At 45.3% G+C, this 22,114-nt stretch overlaps 1 protein-coding gene across 1 annotated transcript in view; it reads right to left on the reverse strand.

Annotated features, from left to right (window-relative positions):
* The window catches only part of NIN (ninein), a 94,687-nt gene that overhangs the window by 65,252 nt on the left and 7,321 nt on the right, over nt 1-22,114 (reverse strand). The window contains exons 3-4 of the mRNA XM_080807323.1: nt 20,197-20,400; nt 8,378-8,459 (exon numbers count right to left, since the gene is read on the reverse strand). Of these exons, the coding sequence (XP_080663449.1) occupies nt 8,378-8,459; nt 20,197-20,379 (265 nt within the window). The 5' untranslated portion in view covers nt 20,380-20,400. The remainder of the gene's footprint in view (nt 1-8,377; nt 8,460-20,196; nt 20,401-22,114) is intronic.

A 22,114-nucleotide genomic window follows, 5' to 3' on the forward strand; every position in this document is an offset into this window, starting at 1 on the left:
TGTGAAATGCGTCAGTCCTAATAAGGTGGCTTTGAAGCAGTCCTACGTGACTTAGTTTAGATGATCTGGGTTTTATGCCATACACCAAACACTTGGTTACGAGTAAGGGACAGAGAAATACTGATTCACTTCCCTAAAGATTGCTAGAGAAACACAGAACCAACCAACAGTCTCTAGAGAGCAGTTGGAGGGGAGGAAGATCTAAACAGGGAGTTCCAAAGACTAAAGAAATACCATTTCTCCCAGCCTCAGCAAGGAAACAAAATCTGGATGCTAGACACTGTATTCTTTACTCCATATTCCATCTGTCCCAAGGAGAGGAACTCCAGACTTGCGATAATGTCCACCTTCCAGAATCAGGATGAACCAGCACACATATGTATGACTTGTAGCCACATGTCTTGCACTTACAATAAAAGGAAAACTGAAAAGCAGAGTCAGTGAGAATGACCACTCAGGGGACAAGCCAGCCGCAGGCAGGGAAAACCACAGACACTCACCCACTCATCCCTCTCGACTCCCTTCCCTGCCTCAAGCTCTAGCTGAGCATTAAGGAGGGACTGTCCACCCCTCCTCCTTGAACTGACTGCAGCTGAGGGATGGAGGTCTCCATTTGGAAGCTCTGCCCTCCCAATGGCCAAAGGGCAAAACAATGAGGATCCAAGTGGAAGTTCACGGGCAAAGTATTGTATTGTATCTATTGAGGGATAAGATGGATATTTTATCACTTTTTGATTTAAACTTCCCAGTTCCCAAAACTGACCTCAGGATATTTCCAGGAAGAAGAAGAAAGCTCTGTCTTTTTAGTGCTGATATGCTTATTTTTAAATGCTTGTATGGACCCTTGTTTTCTCCTTCCTTTCCTGCCCCATTCAGTTAGCCTAGCACAATAGTTCCCGGGGACAGCAGCCCCTTCCAAAGCCAAAGGCCCTCAGCACGGAGTGACGCCAGTCTGGGGCCCCTGTATTACATTTCTGCTGAGCTCATAGGATTCCTGAAACTCATTTAAAAATAAGGAGTCTAAGACGAAGCATATGCAACCCTCAGGACAAGGGGCCCCAAGAAGCTTCCCTGGGTGAGGGCAGTCAGGCCGCAAATGAGCACCACCCAGCCCCGTGGCCCATCCCCACCTCCTGGCCTCCTGCGAACACCCTCACACGCGCATGACACAGAGTGAAACCCCATACCTGACCCTAAGTAAGAGAGAGAGAAGAGAAAGAATTAAAGGGAGACCAAGACTGGGGGGTGGGAGGGAGAAAGTGGGAGGGGCAGAGGGAGTGAGAGACAGACATGGACAGACACAAGTGGGGAGAGGGTGAGGGGGTGGGAGGAGGAGATTGGCAGGGACCTACAGGCCTATGGACAGTGGGAAGCAAGAGGAACAGATGGGGTGGGGATCAGAAGTCAGGGCAAAGTGTAGCGGGGGTCCAAGGAGGAGGGCAGAGGTGCGCTGGAGTGGTAGAAAGAAGAAAGGGGTGAGAAGGGGGATGTCCCAAGGAGGGAAGGGGAGAAGAGAGTCCAAGAGAGAATGAACAACATAAAGACGTCAGGGAAGACTTGGACGTTCCTTCAGCCTCCCCGCGCCCTCTCTGCCTCCGTGGGAGGTCACCAGCCAGCAGGGTCGTCCCCCCACACCTCTGTGCACATACGGCCCTTTCCGGGGCAGCTGCTCCCTAGCTGCCAGCACCCCGCTCTGCAGCTACCGCTCTCTCCTGGAATCCGCACACAAGACGCAGGGGCTCCTCCGGGGCTTTCAGTAAATGTGGTGACAGAATTTCAGGAATGGTCGCCACCAGTCTGCATTGATGGTTCTTGCTGGAGCACAGGTGCTTCGGGGCACAAAGTTAATGGAGGAGGGGGAAGCTCTGATTAACCCTGCCTGGGAGGAAAGCTCTGAGGTGAAGGTCTGCACCTCCCCAGGGTGCCCAGGATGGTGGAAGGGTGTGGCCGGCAACCCACAGGACTGAGTGGTCTGACTAGATGCTCCGTGGAACCCTAAAGCCCTTGCAGATCCACAGAAAACCACTTTGAGTCGCTAATGATGACATGACTGTTTCCCCAGCCTTCTCTTGGGGTGTCCAATTGCTGCGTCCCTGTTGGAAGGCCATGCAGCCTGAGCCATTTTGGGGGAAGAGGTGGAGAATTCACATTCACTTCAGTGAATCCTCCCCATTGTTCCAGGTTCAAGTCACGATGTACTTCTCTCAAGTCACTGCTTGGCCCAACTCTCATGGAACCTTTTCTTCTATGAATTCAGTGACACCCACACTGTTGATAGCGCCTGACTTTGTAACGATCACAGTCCTCTTTTCCTAAAGGCATTTTACCTGGTAGAATTACCAACCCAGCTGGGCTGTGATGCTTTCTAGGGCAGCAGAGCTTCATGGAAAGAGCTTGGGCTTTGATTCAAACAGACCTGGACCGGAACCCTCAGTCCTTGTAAAGATCAGGAGTACTTAATGTCATGAAGGCTTAGCCCACTTATCTGGAAAGGAAACCAACCGTGTGGGACAAGGTCGCTGCTCTGTCTGGCAGCTTGTGCTCCAGAAGCTCAAGACACACCCCATGGGGTCCCTCCCCGCCCCCCAACTTCTGTGGGGCAAACAGTGGCCTGGAGCCAGTGGGCCGAGCCGGGGGAGCAAAGTCAGAGACTCCACGGTCCCCAAACCTGCAGCAAACTTCCTTAACCTCATTTTCTTTCGCAATGGGTAAGATTAGCGGCAAACGCATAATGTGATCCAGTCTGTCACCTCAGAAACTGGAGTCCCCTCCGTGTCATTCTTGCCTGAATTTTCTCTTTCTTGTCACCTCTTTCCCCATTACCTGAAATGGGAGGGACGCTAAGACTCCCTAACTCTCCTCTTTTTTTTTTTTTTTAAAGATTTTATTTATTTATTTGACAGACAGAGATCACAGGTAGGCAGAGAGGCAGCCAGAGAGAGAGGAAGGGAAGCAGGCTCCCTGCTGAGCAGAGCCTGATGCAGGGCTCGATCCCAGGACCCTGGGATCACGACCTGAGCCGAAGGCAGAGGCTTTAATCCACTGAGCCACCCAGGCACCCCTAACTCTCCTCTTCGTGTCCCTGCTTTGGAAGCCTCCTCCAACTCTGGAGCAGACACAAACTTACAACACAGGCACAACTCCTGAGTCCATGGTTTTGTTCACAGGAGTATTTTGGGTTTTTTGCACAATATATGTAGTTTTTTCAAAAAATGCCTTCCTGCCCTTAGTGAAAATAAAGCACATGCAAGATCATCATAGTAAGCATTCTTAGTAAAATTATCACAAGCATTCTTCTCTGGCACATTTGAATTGCTATTTATTCTTTGATTACAGACACATCACAATTTGTCTAACTATACATTATCAAATATTCATGCTTGATATATATTTTCCCACTATTTCAAATGACTATCCTTAAACACACATCTTTGTACACGTCCATAAATATTTCCATAGCATAAAATCCGCAAGCTGCATTGATTAGCCAAAAGCATTTTTATAGTTTCTGGTGCCCATTCATTGTTTCACATAATTCCAAGAAGGTCCTATCATTTTATGTGACTAGCAGTGGGCGTAAGTGTTTCCAACTGCCCCTGACCTTAGGAAGTGACTCCTCACTCCTTTTTTGATGGTAGTGGTGGTGATTTTATTTTGCCTTTAACTTTTGGGAAAATATTCTGGTCCCCATTGTTCTGGTCTTCATAGACAACATGGGAACAGGGAACCAAGTTCTTACTTATTTGACTCAACCAGACAGAGCACAACAGAACTCAACTCTTGGGCCATTTGTGTGTTCATCTCCTAAAAACAGGGCCCTCGGCCAGACTTTGGTGCCTGGCCCAACGCCTCTGGAGGTGGCAAACACCACCTCCAGCCCGATGCCTGGCCATAAGACCTGCTTCATTGCAAACTTGGTGAGTGAATGAAAAGATATCTGTTTATTGTTACAGCTTCTTCAAGATATAAGAAAAATAATTAAACTAGGGCAGCCCCTGGAATTAGGAATATTATCTAAAAAAACAAAGAGTCAGCTGCACCAAAACCACGCATAGTCTTATTTTCTTCATGATTTGGCTTTTGTAGATCTGAGCTTTCCCTCCCCAGATAAACAAAGGGAAGATTTTTACATTAAGCATATGGGGAAAGAAAGGGCTTCCTTTCTTTGCTAACATCTTCCTTTCTATGCTAACATCTACTACTGAACAGAAATCTAATGCAAGATGCATCAAACAAGGATAAAATCTCTGGAGAACAGACCCAGGCGGTATGTTGATACCATACAGCGCAGAGCCCATGCCGGCATTTCCATTACAAAAATCCTATAATCCAAAGCCAGAGCAAATTGAATAAATAGCCAATAATTAAGTTTTTGTCCCTCTTATTCTGGGAAAATAGTTTAAAAATTAAATTGTGCATGTAGATATGGAGGAATTAGTCACTGGTATTAATCAATTAGGAATCTGCAAATAATTCCCTACATCCCCAATCCATTTTTCTGTCCCTATCTCAATATCAGCATTTTTCATTTTGTTGTTGTTGTTTTTAGGGGAAAAACTCTTCTCTAAGAGTCTTAGAATCATAAATTATCAGAGTAAAACAGATGCTGAAAATCATCTAGTATGAAAAATCATCACACTAATTTTAAAAATAAAGAAATTGTACCTCAGAGAAATTATAAATGGCAGAACCCAAGTCTATGAAATAATGACTTAATTCCATCTCCTCTCAAATTTTTTTTTTCTTCTTTCTTTCTTTAGAGGGAGAGAAAGAGAGAAGAAGCAGAGAGAGGGAGAGAAAAAATCTTAAGCAGGCTCCATGCCCAGCCCAGAGCCTGACATGGGGCTTGATCTCACCACCCTGAGATCAGGACCTGAGCAGAAACCAAGACTCAGACACTTAACTGACTGAGCCATCCAGGTGCTCACCCTCTCAAATTCTAATAGAGTTTTGTTTTTGTTTAATTTATATATAACTGTCTTTTATTAGAGGAACGTGAAAGCATGAGGTCTGCTAGGCATTTGTCCTTAGCAAGCAGGACTTCACAGTGTCAGTTTATGTTGGGTAAAATCTGACAGAAACACAAAGCTAGCCATTTTCACGAGTTTGGATGTCATTTAGATATTCAGAGTGACATGACTGAATCCTGGAGCAGAACAGATTTTAAGTATCTTCCAGTACAACCTCTTTCACATTTGAGGTGACTGAAGACCACAGAGGTGGTGACGTAGAAGGCTACCTAAGTAGAGGGGCAGAGCTGGTATTTTGTAACTCCTGGCTCGAGGGCCTTTCCACCATATCAAGCTGGGCTTTCTATATTATAGTCTGGCACTGCATCTGGCATTTTTAACGGATAAAAATCTCAGGTGTTACAAAATATCCATTTGTGACCCAATCCGTTTCAAAGGCTGCACACTGTGGCCCTGTTTTTTCAGTCACCTTGCACAGTTGAAGGGCAGTCTTTGCTCTCAAAGTCTAGTTGGTCCATTGATTTCAAAAGACGAGACAAAAATACCACAGGTCTGGCCCTTATGGTACAAGATGAATTAAGTGCTGAAAAGCCAAAGAATGCTGCAGACACAGGCATTCCTGTCACTAATGATCAGGTGAAACTTGCTCTTTTCAGTCCTTCCTGCTGACTCGGGCCAATTGTCAGAATCCTTGGGGCTGGGCTGCACGGACTGAGGGGTGGGTCTGCCCCCAGCTCATCCATCTGGGGGTTGACATTCTTAAACCAGAGTTTCCTCGAGAGGAGGAGCCACCCCAGTGACATGGCGGCAGCGACCCCTTCTGCCACTATCTGTGAGACTTTGATGAAGCCACGTGTCTCTTCGGGCCTCGGTGGGCTCATGGGGAAAATGCCAGCATTCTCTCCAGCCCTACAGGGATATGGTCTAGGATTTAGGGGACAGTCATCTTCATACAGAAGAAGAAGGGGGTGACCTCAGGTGGACTCCTGATACGGCATTTGAGTCCTGAACCTTTTTCTCTGTCACTTGCCTGCCAAGCCAGTCAGCCTGTGGGGGCTGAATCACATTTTCAAGTGGGTGGGAGGATGCTGCAGTGGAACAGACTGCGTGATCCCCAGGAACGACTGGAGGGGCCAGGGACAGAAAAAGCAGAGATACCCGGGCACAAAGTGGGGAGTGTGGGAGGCAGGGCTGACTCACTGGCTCCGAGGAGATCAAACACTCTTCAAGGCGCTGGCTCAATCCTAGCTTTGATCCTGCAGGCCAGGCATTGGGGGGGAGGGGGCACAAACGCTGTACAAAATGCTCTCGAGAGGTGCTCGGCTGCTTCATCCCGCTGATTTGGGACGGCTCTCTCCTGAAGGTCTGCTGCAGCGTCCCCAAAGGACGGAGCACACAGCGACATGATAAAACCCCTTCTGTGTGTTCTCCTGGAAGATTTGTCCAAATTATGGTCTCGACCTGCACAGCAGCGGGGCACACCCATAACTCCAAGCCCACCATCCGGAGCCAGATTTGTAAATGTTACTTCCCAGCTATGACCAAGCTCAGCTAGCCTTTGCCTACCTTCCCCATCCTAGTATTTAGATCCCAACACCGAGCAGCTCTAGGAGGTACCCTTCACATCTGGGGTCACCATAAACTGGCACAGTTAGTAGGACCTTTCTCTGGCCGGTGGCCACACAGGTTTTGAGGAAAGGGCAGCACAGAGATCATGTGGACTGCTGGCAGGACTGCCCATTCCAAACCCACATAAAGGCACGGGATCAACACAGAAGAGCAGCAAACTGGATTCTGAGGTTACAGAGGCTCTCATGAACTAAAATGTGGAGATGTCACCATAGCTCTACTCAGGTCCCTAGGATTTTGCCCTATTGTTATCAAGATGAAAGACGACCTTAAATAAGTAAAAATACCAACAAAATGTGAGACCTCCTGAGAACAGAAGCCCATGTTCCAGCAGTGGTTATCTACAGAAATTCTATTAGTGGTCTGGAAAATCTCCAGAAGGCAATAACCTCCCCCACAGGCTCACTGCGGGCTTCTAGAGAGCACTGGCAAGCCTCAGAGTTGATGATAACCTTCTTAGAGGTGGTGACGATAGGCAGAAAGGGGAACTTCAGTCTGGGGTACAAAACACTGCTAAACGCAATGTTCATACATAAGACACAAATCTTGACCATTCCAGAAGGTACAGTGAAGAACTAGATCACCAGTGAAGAAATGAAAGTTCCCATCTGTGCTTTATCTAAATAGGTCACATTGAATGAGTTGTTGTAGTGACAAAATGTTAATGAGTTCTCCTCAATCTCAAAAACTGGATTATTTTTATGTTATCTTTTCTAAAAGCAGGTATATAGAGGTGTAATTCACACAGCATTTCACTTTCAGCACACAATTCTACGGATTGGGAAAACACATAGTATCTCTAACTACCACCACCATCAAGATATGAAACAGTTTCATCACCCCAAAAATCCCCTCATGCTCCCTTATAGCCAACCCCTAGCCCAAATCTGACAACCAATGATTTGATAAAACTAGACTGTATTATAATACAAATATCAACCCTGTTCAGACTTTCCTTTAAATATTCACCATATTTCACTGATCCTATGACAGATAGACACACACACACACACACACACACACAGACACCTTCCCCCACACACATTTGAACAATGACTTTAGAATAAGTCTTACAATCAATGGTGTTTTACTAATATAACTGGCAAAAGATGTTTCTTTACAGGGATACATAAAATAATGATGTCTTATAATCTATGGTGCTTTCAAAAAAAACCAGTGAAGTATAATGTTAAGTCCTTTACTTTTTAACATTCATTGAATATTTACCATGTGTGAAGCATTCTCCTAGACACTGAAAATACGAAAATGAACAACATGGTCCACAAGAACTATCGCTGGAGACAGATATTATCAATTACGATATAATGCGATAATATCTATAGCAGAGAGTTATCCACCTACTAGGACTAAATAAGATTATCTTTAGATTGATGACTCTTCTTTCAGGCAAAATCCTTCCCCCCTCCCCCCACTCAGATCCTTCCATGAACACAGGAAGTAGGATGAAGGAGGTACGGTCCGCCTTCACTCTGCTCATTCTGGGAATGAGTTACAGGCGCTCCATCTGACATATTGCCTAGGAACAATCCAATTATTTCTTCCATAATACACTGTTGTGGTAGAGAAGCCTCATTTTAGTGTTCAACAGCTGCAAGGCTTTTAGGATTATATCAGAAGACAAGTCACTGAAAATAACTGTTCAATCTGTAAAAGGCAGACACCCAAGCTTTCATAGACATGCTTCAGGGTCCCTAAATTCTTCCCTGGACACTTTTTAAAAGGGAATGTAGAGAAGAAAAGTGAGTGAGTGCCCTTACCTGGTTCTTGAAAGTGCTCTTCATTTGACAGAGTTCTAGACAAGATCAGTATTAATGCTTCTTTAAATTGGTCAAAATGTACCTAAAAATAAACAGCAAAAAATAAATTCAAAATAGTTTCCACAACCTTAAGGAAGTAAATCCATCTTCAAGGTACCAGAACCATTAGGTAGCATCCTGACAGCCTCCAAGTGCGTCATAACTTGCTTTGTCCCCTTTTCTTCATTTCTGTAAAGCACTGAAGGCAAAGTGGGCTGATCATTTCTGACACCCCAGCATCAAAAACACTAACGTCAACATCAATATTTATTCAACCCTGAGGGGAAAGCTATAGAGCAAAACCCTCTTTTTAAACTCAGGAAAAGATGTGTTTTGAACTCAACTCCTTTTATTTTTCTGAACAAGACCAGAAGAGAAAGAGGTTAGGTGAGATTTTAGGAAAAACTCCCCAAATAATTGATCCTTTGTAACAATGCCCCCAGGATGCTTTCCTCTCTTCAGACATTCTAGAGAAGAATGAGCAACCGTTTCAGGATGACTTGAGTATAGTCTTGCCTGAGGCAGGTATATAATATTTATCGCCCAAGGCCCCTGTGATTCTATAAACAAAAAGAAATCAATAGCAAACACAAAGAATAAAAGAACCTTGGGAAGCATTTTCTTGAATTTTTAAACACACAATTACCTTGATAGAAGGATGAATTACTCAGAATTGGGATATTGCTGTGGCTGAAGGGGTAAAATGATTTTCTTTATGGCCAAGTGTATTCTTCTGTAACTTAAATTTATGTAACCTCACCATGGGGCAGAAGGGAAAGATGGTATTCCTTCTCGTTTGATAATGGGGCACCTATTTATACAGAAGCCAGTATATTTATACAGAAGTCAGTCGATTTGATATTTGTGCTGCTATGGGTCTCTTTGGACGTCATTACAAAATACTGCCTAGAAGCTGGAATATAGGTGACAGATGAAGACCACTGCCAAATTATACTGGGAAAAGCAGCAAACCTTGTCAGTTACCTAAACAACGGAAAGCATGTCTTACCCATGCAAATCGATGTGAGGGAGAGAAGTCCATCAAGGTTCCTATGTCATAAAATTGTATATGCTTGCAATTCACCACATTCTCCCCAAGTGTATGTGCTTTTTCTACCGCATCCATTTTCATCACTTACAATTACTTTCTGAAATCATGTTCCTTTAGCCAGTATAGACTAAAAAGCAGCACACTCTGTGGAGACAGAGCAGAAATCTGTCAAGGCAGGGGTGCCTGGGTGGCTCAGTGGGTTGGGCATCCGACTCTTGGTTTCAGCTCAGGTCAGGATCTCAGGGTCATGAGATCGAGCCCCATGTAAAGCTCTGTGCCCAGAGGATGGTCTGTTTGGAAGTCTTTCTCCTTCTCCCTCTGCCCCTGCCCTCCTCCTCTCCCACTTAAAAAAAAAAAAAAAAAAAAAGGGCAATCCATCAAGGGAGGCAGGGCATCCGCTAGAGAGCCAGGGTCCAGCAGTCGATGGAAGGTTAAGAGACTGAAAGGGACAAATGATGACTAAGGAGCCTGCAGGAGGGAAGAGAGCCAAGTCCTGCTGCTGGCCCAAAGTCTGAGCATGGGCTTCAGGCACTGGGCATCCTGGCTCCTCTTTCCAAGGGCAAGGCAGTCTCCCCAGCACCAGCCAGTCCACAAACAGCACAGACCCAAGGGCTCTCCCGTCTCGGACACTCGCCAGACATTTACCACTGCCTACTAGAACCATCCCTTCCCCTCAGGGTGGGCAGTAGGAGGGTTAGGAGCACAGGCTCAGCGCTGGAGCCAGCCGGGTCTAGGATCCGACCCTGCCCCAGCCACCGCCTTCCCGCTGTAGCTCAACAACTAACCCTCTCTGCGCTTTAGTTTGCTCAGGTGTAAAAATGGGGACCTCTAACAATTTTTTAAAAATTTTTTTAAAGATTTTTTAAATTTATTTATTTGACAGACAGAAATCACAAGCAGGCAGAGAGGCAGGCAGAGAGAGAAGGGGAGGCAGGCTCCCTGCTGAGCAGAGAGCCCAGTGTGGGGCTCGATCCCAGGACTCTGAGATCATGACCTGAGCTGAAGGCAGAGGCTTTAACCCACTGAGCCACTCAGGCACCCCACCTCTAACAATTTTTATTATCCATCCAACAAATATCTATGGGGCAGCTGCTACAGGCCAGGCACTATCCTAGCAAACAAGAGTGACGGAGATCATGCCACCACGGGGGGCATCTTCCAGAGACGGCACGGGGAGCCCGGGCACCCACTGTGTCAAGTGCACAGCATGTATTTCATGTGATTTGTAACAACACCTCCCTCACAGCGGCAGGAGGAAATCCAAAGGAGAGTTACACAAGGTGTCTAGAATTTCCAGGGACTTAGCAGGTACTCAGCAAGTGGTAGTAAAGCCACTTGGTGTAGTTAATTACCGATAGGTAAATGCTAGTTACTACCAATCGGTATATGGCATGACTGCTTCCTCGACTTGTACAGAGAGACGGCCACATTTTCAAGCAAAGCCTTGAGAGTAACCAGGACGGCCGGGGGGGGGGGGGGGGGCGGTGACAGCCGGGATCTTGCCTCCCCACCAAGACTTGGACAGGTGGCCCCCCATCAGAGAGACGTATCCAGCGTGCTGTGTTTAGGGACCTCAGCTCAGGGGTTTCTCTGCTTGTAGGATGCTGACGGAAAGGGCCTGAAAGAAAACTCCGTCTCTCCTTCCCAGCTGTGAGTTGGACAGAAAGGGGCTCCTATTTCAAAAGGAAGGTAACTAGCCCTGAGAACTTCACGTCCTTTACGCTTCACTCACGGGTCTCTGCTGAGTCTTCTAAAGGCCCAAGCTTTGGCAGAGGCTACCAGAAAGAGCCCTTCTGAATCTAGTCCTGATATAGCTCAATTCAGTGAGTATGAGCCGTGAAGGTCGCCCAGGAGTCTATGGACCTCAATCTTACCCTGAAAAATGACCAAGGTACCTACACTCCCGACCTTAATCCCATTCAAATTCCAAGACTTCGTTATACCACATCTGAGGGACATTTAGGCCTCCTAGAAACACACCAGCCTCTGAGCCAGTAAAGCCTCATTTATACAGAGACTGCTTATCACACAACGCAAGAGCAGACAACTAGAACACAAACAAGTGGTGTCCAAAGCTGAGGAAGGTGCTAGAAAGCCCACATACTCTTCTCACAGAAAATGCCGCACAAGCAGCTCAGGAACTATTTATGTCACTTTACCTGATTTATTAGTAGCTCTGTTGTCCTGCTTCCCCACCCACCACAGATGAGAAGCAGCAAACAAGAGACAGGAGTACTCGGGGGTAACCACTCCAAGAAGTAACGACTGACATCTTGGGATTGAGTAAAAAGACATGAACTCTCTTCCCTTGAGCCAAAATACAGCACTATTTTTACACTTAAAACACCTGGTTTTAAAAACTATACCAACTGTTTAAAAAGCCATGGTGTCAAAAACCTAATAGGCTGGGCTTGTTTAGTGCTGAGGCAAGGATTATGTGCCACCAAGTAAATCCTGAGAGAACTGCTCTTTTAACACAGATGAGTAAGTGACAGACCAAGAAGATTTTAAATGATTGTGAATAACCTTATTTTGTGTCATATTCTCTTTGGTAGGGTAAAACTTTAATAAAATGTTTGTAATCCCCAGTGATTAACTCTTTTTTTTAAGACTGTCACTAAATGGGGTAAGAGATCCAATTATTAGAAAAATTGAATGAAATGTGGGTCCTGGATCACACGAGAGGAACCAGGTGTGTTATTGCTGGTTCAATCTTTCCCAGGCATTTGGTCATTTGGATCTCACAACATCCACGGGAGTCGGTCAAGGCAGGTATCTCCCGGTAGAACTGAGGAGACAGAGCATGAAGAAGGCATGTGCCTTGATGGGGGCCTCACGTCTTGAAACCTTGGGGTTACCTGCAGAACCCAGGCCTTCCGACTGGACTCAAAGCCCGACAGCCCTGCCCGCCCCAGACAGGCTTCGCTGCTGGTCTGACATCTCAGGGAAATCCCTGTGCCCTTCCTGGTGGTCAGATCCTCGGCACAAACCCCACTAAAGCAACATGCTGGGATGACAGTGGGTAAGAGAGCAGGAAGAGAATCTTAACTGTGGGAGGGCAGAAGAGAGGAAAGCTGATAGCACCTAGAAGGTAGGGTCTGGTGAGAGCTTTGAAACTGATGGGACAGTTTCGGGACATGTGGCTTCACGAAGATATTCCCAGGCAGAGCTATACCATTTCAAAAACGGACCTATTAGATGAGACACATTTTTTTTTTTTTAAAGGAAAAAGGTCTATAAAAGACTAGACATGCTGAACTCAGAGGTTCTTCATAATCCAACAGTGCCTATCTGATGGACCTCTTCAACACACACACACACACACACACACACACACATATCTAAAACTCCAAAAATGAAAATACGGCAAACTGATCAAAACAACTGTCGTTAAGTCTTAAACTGATGTTTATTTTTCCTTCTGCAAAGGCACATAGACGCTGGACCCTCCGCTTTAAAGAACAGTAAATTCTGCATCTTCCAAGAAGATAATTCGCTCATACAGGCAGGTGACTGCTATTTTCTGACAATGCACATGAATACTGATGTGGTGGAAAAGCCCCTGAGGGCACATCCCAGAACCCAAACGTTAATAAATGCCCTCTATTGTGAAGAAATGTGCACCAGTGGGCTCGCTAAGCTCAGTAACTGGAATTTGTAAGTACCATTTTTCTCCTCCAAGGGAGCTTTGCTATTGCCTTATGTTAAAATTTAGAAATCTTCACAAATATACAATCCAATTAAATCTCATGTGGTAACAAGCCTCCAAGCTGTGCTTCCCCGGGTTGGTACCCCCTCATTTGAATAATAATTGCTGCCATTCATTTTACAAGCATTCCTCTATCTTGTATGCCTCAAAGGGCAGTTTGCAGCAATGGGAAAATTACCTGCTGGACTAAAAACACACATGACATTAAAACTAAATTAACAGGAAGACCAGTCAAGTCTGATTTTTTTTTTGTCATGTGTCATCCCCGCCTAATAGAAATTTACATCATCTTTCCTCTCCACATTTTATTCGAATGCTTTTTTTGAAACACAATTTGCCTTTCTGAAGAAAGAAAGTAAGCATGGCTAAGAAACAAACGCTACTTCAAACCACACACGTACGCGTGTACACACACACACACACACACACACAAACCCTGTAACAGGAAGTAGAATAAGGAACTCAATGTTGCATAAAATTGTCTCCTGCAATCATGGAGATGAAATACATAGAGTTTCCACATGTGTGCAGGCAGCACTTCAAACAGCCCCAGGATGAGAGGCTCAAGCCAAGTGTTCAACCAAGTGATCTTATTAAACGAGACAAAGGCCTGCGTAACTATCACCACACCAAGGAGGTTCGGATCTCCTAATACAAAGGGAAATCGATGAAAGAACACTCCACACATGAAGGGGTCGCTGCCACAGGAAGAGAAAATTGGAAATTTCCAGAAGGTCACCGTGCAGAAAAATGATATGTACAGCATTATGCAAAAGAGAAAGGATACAGATAAAGAGACGCAGTTTCATAATGAGAGACATCGTTGTGAAATGTCGGATTCTAAATAATGCACTCAGGTTATTGTAGTCGTTTACTGCAGACAATGTGAAGAGAGGCAAAGGCGAGTCCAAACCCAGAGCAAACGTTTGAGGTCGTACTCCAAGAGTGAGCCAAGGGGCCCTGCCTACAGATGGAAACAGATGCAAACCGCGGCCACACAAGAGAATTTCTAGCAAATCCATTCTCCACGCCTAGGAGCTTTCTCAGGAAATCATTACTGGGAAGCCACTATTTATCAAAGACCCATTCTGGGTATGTAAGGGAAGGAGGGAGGAGAGAAGCATACAGGCCGACCTAGAACATGGTAGTGAACTGTGTGCCCAGCTCTAGGATAAGTCTTTGACACACACAATCCAATTCAACCCTCATGACAATCTCGTAAAGAGGGGCGCCTGGGTGGCTTAGTCGTTAAGCCTCTGCCTTCAGCCTAGGTCATGATCCCAGGGTCCTGGGGTCAGCCCTGCATTGGGCTCCCTGCTCAGTGGGAAGTCTGCTTCTCCCTCTCCCACTCCCCCTGCTTGTGTTCTCTCTCTCGCTGTCTCTCTGACGAATAAATAAATAAAATCTTAAAAAAAAACAAAAAACAATTTTGTAATGAGAGTATTATTTTTCCCATTATACAGATGAGGAAATTGAGGCTCAGACTATTTAAGATAACATGCCCATAGTGCTATAAACGGCAAGAATCAGTACCTGAATCTGGGGCTGACTTCAAAGACTGTGCTCTAATCCTATACTGTCTTGATGTGGTGCTAGCGGTGATGGGGGTGGGGGTGGGGTGTGGAGAATGAGATTCTTTCTTTCCCATATCTGGAGTCTGAGGAGGCTGTGAAGACATGCATTCAAATTCAAGGATGGAGAATTTGGGTTCCTATCCTGCTGTTGCTTGAAATGAGTTGGACAGGCCAATGTACTTTTCTTCCAAGTTCTGGGTTCCAAGGTTTCTCTGTCATACAGAAGAACACTGAAGTCTAAACTCCGTGATGGACACTAAAGAACTGTAAGTCCCCTCTGTCCAAACAAGAAGCTCCTCATAAGAGTATCAGTGGGATACTGCAGAAATCAAACTGGCAGTCTGGACCATACTTTCTCCAGAGAAAGAGGCAGTCATCACTGAAATCAAGCAGGTAGGAGAGAAGAGCCTTTCTGCACTTGTTCCCATCTCCAGCCCTCCCCTTGCTCTGGCTTCCCATTAGACTCAATAGCTCTAAGAGGCTCGAGGTTTGCAGCATACAAAATCGAAGTTAACTTTGCAATAAGTTTGACAACAAAGTATTAATAGAGAGTAGAAGCAAGTCTCGCAGCCTCGTAGTCAAAATGTCTTTTTTTTTTTTTTTTTAAAGAATGTCTTCTTGTCTATAACTGAGAACCACTGGCCCTTGGGAGTTCAAGTCAACCCCAGTGGAGACTGTTGTAAAGGAAGGGAGTGATGGCTTACAAAGTCACAAGACCAAATGGGAACGAGATAATACTCCCTTCCCCATTTCAGGTTAAACTATGGTGGTTAAACAATAAGATACAGCAACTTTCAGACATTTAATAAGAGATGCAATGAGAAATGCTTGCCACCATTTCCTCCAATGCATTTAAAAAGCCTCAGATCAATACTACGAAACAGAAGCGTGAACGTGGGGTAGTTGCAAATAGACACTATTTGATGATCAAGCACAATTTTGCACACGGAGAACAAGCCCAGATAATCACAACCACAAAGTACTTCTGTAATTCTGATTTGCTTTTCAAATGGTTAAAATATGTATAAGAGAAAGAAATCTTAAAAAGCTTTTAGGGAACTGGAAACAAATAAGCAAATCCACCATATGAAATTAATCACGATATTCATAAAAGAACCCCCAAGCACTTTAAAATGAAAGGTAGGAAAAGTGAGCTAAATCATATATTTGTAAAGCTATAAGATTTTAACACTAAAAATTCCAAAGTGCCTTTGATGACCAAAGTCCACACACCTATGGGACTCTTTGGAAGTTAGCTGTGGGTTCTGCTACCAGGTGGCTTGTTCAGATTCTAAAGCGTGCCAAGGGCGTGGGGCACCTCAGTGTCCAGATTCCCATCAAAGAGCACAGCAAGGAAACTCCTTAGAATCTCAGGGAGCTGTTATGTCTCAAAGTTGCTATATTCCTCAAGTAAAGGAAAATGCATTTTTAAAACTGATACGACAGCTTCAATAAAAACCAAGGTAGACTATCATAGTTATGTCCTAATTTCTAATAAAAGAGAGAGGCACATGACATTTAATTTAAAAGATACATTTAAGAGACAAAGCAGATGAACAGAGGGGAAGGGAAGGAAAAATAAAATAACATAAAAGCAGAGAGAGAGGCAAACCATAAGAGACTCTTGACTATAGGGAACAAACTGAGGGCCGCGGGAGGGGAAGTGGGTGGTTTATGGGGTAACTGGGGGATGGGCATTAAGAAGGGCACGTGATATGATAAGCCCTGGGTGTTACATGCAACTGATGCAGCCTAAACTCTACCCTGAAGCTAATAATACACATTATATATTAACTAATTTGAATTTTTAAAAAAATAATAAAAATAAAAGACAAAAAAGAGGAAGCACTAGGACCAATATCAGTTGCTCAGATGAAAACTTGGTTCCATAAAAGAGCTAATGCTGTTATGTTTTCTTATATGTTTGTAGTATCTGCTCTCAGGGCTGTTCAGCTGGGGATGCCTGGGTACTCAGACAGTTGGGCATGTGCCTTCAGCTGGGGTCGTGATCTCATGCCCCAGGCTGGGCTCCCTGCTCACAGCAGGGAATCTGCTTCTCCCTTTCCCTCTGCTCCTCCCCTCCCTGGCCTTGGCTCTCCCACTCAAGCCCTCTCTCTCAAATACAAAAAACCTTTAAAACAAACAAACAAACAAAGGGACTATTCAGCTGCCGGGCAAACATTAGCTGACCAGACTAAAAGTTCTTCAGTGTCTTCAGGAGTCCCTGGATCTTGGACTCCCACCCACCGGACAGGTACTTAACTGAGGACAAAGATATGGATAGAGCTCTTTTGATAACTAGCAGGAAACACCCACTGTTGTCCTGCTTCTTTCAAATCAGTGATCCACAATTGTCAGGCATTTCAAATCCTTATCTAGTGAGCACCATACTCCGGGGAATATGACTTCAAGTTATAAAGCGAGATCAGAGAGATGAATTGAAACCAATTTGGAGCAGGGGGGGTGGGGGGTGCCTAGGTGGCTCAATGGGTTAAAGCCTCTGCCTTCACCTCAGGTCATGATCCCAGGGTTCTGGGACGGAGCCCCACATGGGCTCCTGCTCAGCAGGGAGCCTGCTTCCTCCTCTCTCTGCCTGCCTCTCTGCCTACTTGTGATCTCCATCTGTCAAATAAATAAATAAATAAATAATCCTTTTTTTTTTTTTGAGTTAAAAAAAAAGATTTATTTATTTATTTATTTTTATTTATTATTTATTTATTATTTATAAATTTATTATTTATAAATTTATTTATTTATTTTTTTTTGAGTTAAAAAAAAAAAAAAGAAAGAAAGAAAGAAACCTGATTTGGGGGTAAATGGCCTAGGAGTAAAATGCATGAAAATGGCAGGTCAATGAGTCAATTTCAGTTACCTTCCTCAACAACTGTCCAAAGAAACATTAGGCCTTAAAAAAAAAACCAAAAAACCCAGGAAGTTTTACAGATGGATTTGGAAATTAAAAAACAGAAAATATTCATATCTTAATGAGGAGGGCAATGCCTTTTATTTTATTTCTTTTTCAAGAAAAAAAATGATTAATTCAGCCTGATTCCAACAAAGGTAAACTTGGAAGTTTTGTTTCATTTAGAAATTATACTCATTAATATTTAAAGATACAATTAAACCCTAAGCCTCCAGGAAGCTGTTGGATACTACTGTACCCAAAAGCCAATTTAGTGGAAAACCTTAGTCTATGACAAACATAAGTAAGTTGCACCCCCACAGAGTAGCAGAAAGCCTAACATGCGGGACCCTTCAATACGTATTTGTTGAATTACTGAATAGTTGAATATATTGAGATTTGTCATGCTACTATTTCCTTCTCCTTATTTATGAAACCAAACTGCAAACCCTTACAAGTTTTTCTATAAATACCATCTAAAGAGAAGAAAGATGACTGGCATTGGAAACAACATATAATTTTACAACTTAAGCTCCATACTCAATAGATCAAGAACGTGTTACCGCTTAGAATTCTTCAGTAAATTCTAAGGAATCTTTTCCCTTATAATTTAAAATCATAGACCATATAGAGTATCTTACCAACATATGGCCAAGTTTATGTGATCATCTGAGGAGAATAATTTCAGTTTCATAAAAAATGCAAATCGAACAGGAGTGCATTAATTCATGCCAACCCTGCTCTCCAGACAGTCCCCAGGGACCTCCTACATGAAATCAACATGCATCTATCTATTTAACTTTTATCACTGGCTCACTAAGTAAATATCAGGCTCTAGACCACTTAGGTATTCATTATTCATAGGCAAATAGCAAACGGAAAAAGCAGGCTGATAGTGTCAAGTCGTTAACAAATCAATCGATAACTGTTCCCCTGCTTTAGTTTGCCGAATGGTTTGGGGGGGGGGGGCAACATCTGGAGAGGGAAACCCTGAACGTGCTGCCAAGTCTCGGTCTGTTAGCAGAGGGCTGTGCATTTACGCTGACTTGGAGACAACCTCCCAAGGAAGTCTCAGGTTGTACCAGCTCTTCCAGGCTTTCATCAGCCCTGACACATATCCACTCTTGGTACTCCGCCTTCTCCCCCAGGAGCACAGTGGGAAACTTGGCTCCCCTGGCTCTCCTGGCTCCCCAAGGTGTCCGGGATTGAGACGGAACAAAAACACATCTGAAAGCATTACGGGGCGGGGGGTGGGGGGGTGGGGGGATGACTTCATCCTCAAACCTCCCATTGCTAAGGCTTCCGAAACAAGGTTTTCAGCACTTTTTAGAGTCCACAAGCAGCTAGTCCCCACTCCCAGAGTGACCAAGAATGGTTCCAGTTTTGTAAAACACCTCACATTTGTTTTTCTTTAAGAGGGAGCCCTGTTAGCCACGACATTCATAGTGCCAAGCCCCTGAGAACAGCATCCTTTGTACATTAATTTCAGGATAATCGCTACTCCTGTCTCCTGTCGCAGAGAGCCAATACATCATACTGTCTCTGAGGTCACTTACCCAAATTGTCAACTCAAAGTCAGTGAAAATGAAATGAAGAAAAGGAAATTCAGTCACCGGAATAAAGTTGAATTTCACAACTCCTTCCTCAGTTTGCGCCACGTGATAAAAACCATTGTCTACGAAGTGTCTTCGATGACAACAACAGAGCTCAGAAAGCGTTGCCCATTTTTCCCCTCTCATCCATTCTAACAACCAACAGCAAGACTCAACTCAAAGCCGTACAAATGATGCTCTTAATTAGAATTACGAGAACCGAAGGCAGTGGGAGGTCAAGATAGGTGGAGCACCCTTCCCACTAACAGCAGGAGTTTAAAAGGCCCCTTCTCACCCTGTACTCATTCCTGGGACTTGGTTTGTGGGGACAACAGGACTATTTTTGTCAAATGCAGAAGTTACCACCAGCACACACTTGCATATCCTTGCTGAAGTCGTGCTGGGTTTTAAATGAACCTGCCCTGTATTTACTTACCCTCCTGTCATATTTCCTAGGTGAAAGGTTTAATTAATCCCTCACCCTAGAAGCAATCTGCACAAGAAATAGCTTTATTGGGAGTAAAAGTCAGAGCAGCAAACTGTTCGTCCTGTGAGTAGCAATTTTCTTACTCTGTTTTCCTGCTCTTCAAGGGAAACCTCGGTCCCCTCCCTCTGCCCCAGTGATGAATGCAAAGTCCATAGAATGATCCACCATGAACAAGAGTTGGAAAACGTGCTTCTATTGCCTCTTTTCCTCCCTTCATTTAAGATGCTCTGGGCACACGTACACTCCAGAGCACAAATTCAAGCAGGCCCTCCATATCCGGAGCAAACCACACTGCTGGTCCCGCCCATTACATTTTCTCTTTCTGTTTATCAGGTTAACAGCTCCGGGCACACACAGCCAGGATGTGAGAGGCAGGTCGCCACACGCACTCTCCCCCGACCCAGGCCCCCTCCCCACAGAAGCCGCACCCACTTCCATTCACCTGCCTTCTTCCCCAGACCTTACCCTGCCCAAGAGGTTGTCCTGAAGCAGCGTCTCCTGGAGCACAGGGGCCACCTCCTCCAAGCTCAACATGTGGCAAAGGTCGGTGAGTTCTTCCTGCCCCAGGGACCCGGTGCCCGTGGTGTCAAAACTGTCGAACAGCTCCTTGAGTCGGGCCTCATGCTGGTCCTGTTCCACCTCATCCATCCCATAGCCCACGGCGCTCACCTGTGTGGGACAGAGACAAGCGGGGTCATGGCAGCCCCTGGGGCTGGCCGACTGGGACCTCGGTGGAGGCCGGCAGGAGAGACAATGCTGCACCCCGCCGCCTCTCCCCGCCTCCCCCCAGCGAGATTGCAGGGCTCTCCGGGAGCCAGCCCTGGCCAGTTGAGCTTTCAAAGCCACTGCCGCCAGGGCCCCAGCCACAGGTTTGGTCATGCAGGGTAGCGTTACCAGAATGAGGGAGTCTCCTCTCCTGCCTGGTCCTTGGGCGAGCGGCCAGTCCCAAACTCAAGACCGAAAGCAGTTCTCTATCAGCTCGTCTGGCCCTGGACTTAACAGTGAAAGGCCACCTCGGATACTCAGTCCTTTCCAACTAACCGGTAGTACCCACAGGCTTCCACGTAAGTCGGCGAGCTGTGGACCACCTGCCCAGATGTAGCACCCCACTTCCGTGGTGGGGCTATCTAGTTCCCCTTCGTGCAGCCTAGATGCCCCCCATCGCGGTCAGCCTGCAGGCAAGCAGCCACAGAGAGGCACCGGGCAAACCACCTCCCTGTTTACAGAAGACACAATGCCTTTTACACAAGTTCCTCAAAAAGCAGCGCAATTAACTTCCTTGGAGCAATTACATGAAGTGTGACGGGAAGAGTATTCCCTGAAGCTCACTTTAGCCCCCCGGGAGTTTTAGGTAATGCCTAGTTGCCTAGAGAAAGGGGAAAACACTACTCCCAGCTTTCAGATGGGGAGGTTCAGAGGAGCCGCAGGCCACAATAATCCTACAGTGTCAGGGAGCCTCCCTTATCCAGACCACCTCCTATCTGCACACCTGGTTCATCTGTCTTCCATCCTTCCAACCCCAGTCTTCCATTTCTCCACCTTCCGTGGGATCAGTGGAAATGTGGACTCAGGATTAATGCAGAATCACTTCTGCTAAAAATATACATCATTAAATTCTGAGTCCCTCATATATTAACAGTCAAATCTTTGGGGGTGGGGTTGCTGGCACAGTAATTCATTTTTAATGTGGTGGGGCTTCCGACGAAAGCCTGAAATGAGCCCATCGGAAGCTACCTTCACCCTGATGCAATGGAAGCCAAACACGACATCGCCCTCGAGACGGTGACCTCAGCCATCTGAAACCAGGCTCTCGGAACCAGCCCCCGGACTATAAAAAGCAGCACTTGCAAAAATATTCTTATCTTGCCACTATGTTTTTTTACTATGCTAAAAAAGACATAACAGGACATCTATTTATTTAAATTTATTTAATTTAAATTTATTTAAAATTTTACGTGTGCAGGACAGCCTTCTTCACTATATGTGCACCGCTGTACAGCAGATCTCTGGCATGGTTTCGTCTTGCACAGTGGAAACTATACCCTCTGCAGAGCCACATCCCACCACCCCCTTCCCCAGCCCCTGGCAATCCTCACTCTAGTTTTAAAAGCAGCACCTTTAACTAATAAAAGCCCTGAGTAAGAGAACTCTCTAACTTAGAGGTGATGTTTGTTCATAGAACAGATGGGAAACACGGGCAATGTGCAAGTTCAGGTGTGGAATGTGGCCAGAACTGAAAATGAGAGAGGCTCCCAAGACCCATCAGTGTTGCTCTCTCTCCCCCACAGACAGCTGTCCAGAACATCATGAGCTCACACAGAGCCATGACCATCCCAGGAGTTTCAGCAGAACTGGATGGACTCAAGGTGGATTCAAATGGCTC

The sequence above is a fragment of the Martes martes genome, assembly GCF_963455335.1.
Source record: "Martes martes genome assembly, chromosome: 7".
Taxonomy (NCBI): Eukaryota; Metazoa; Chordata; class Mammalia; order Carnivora; family Mustelidae; genus Martes; species Martes martes.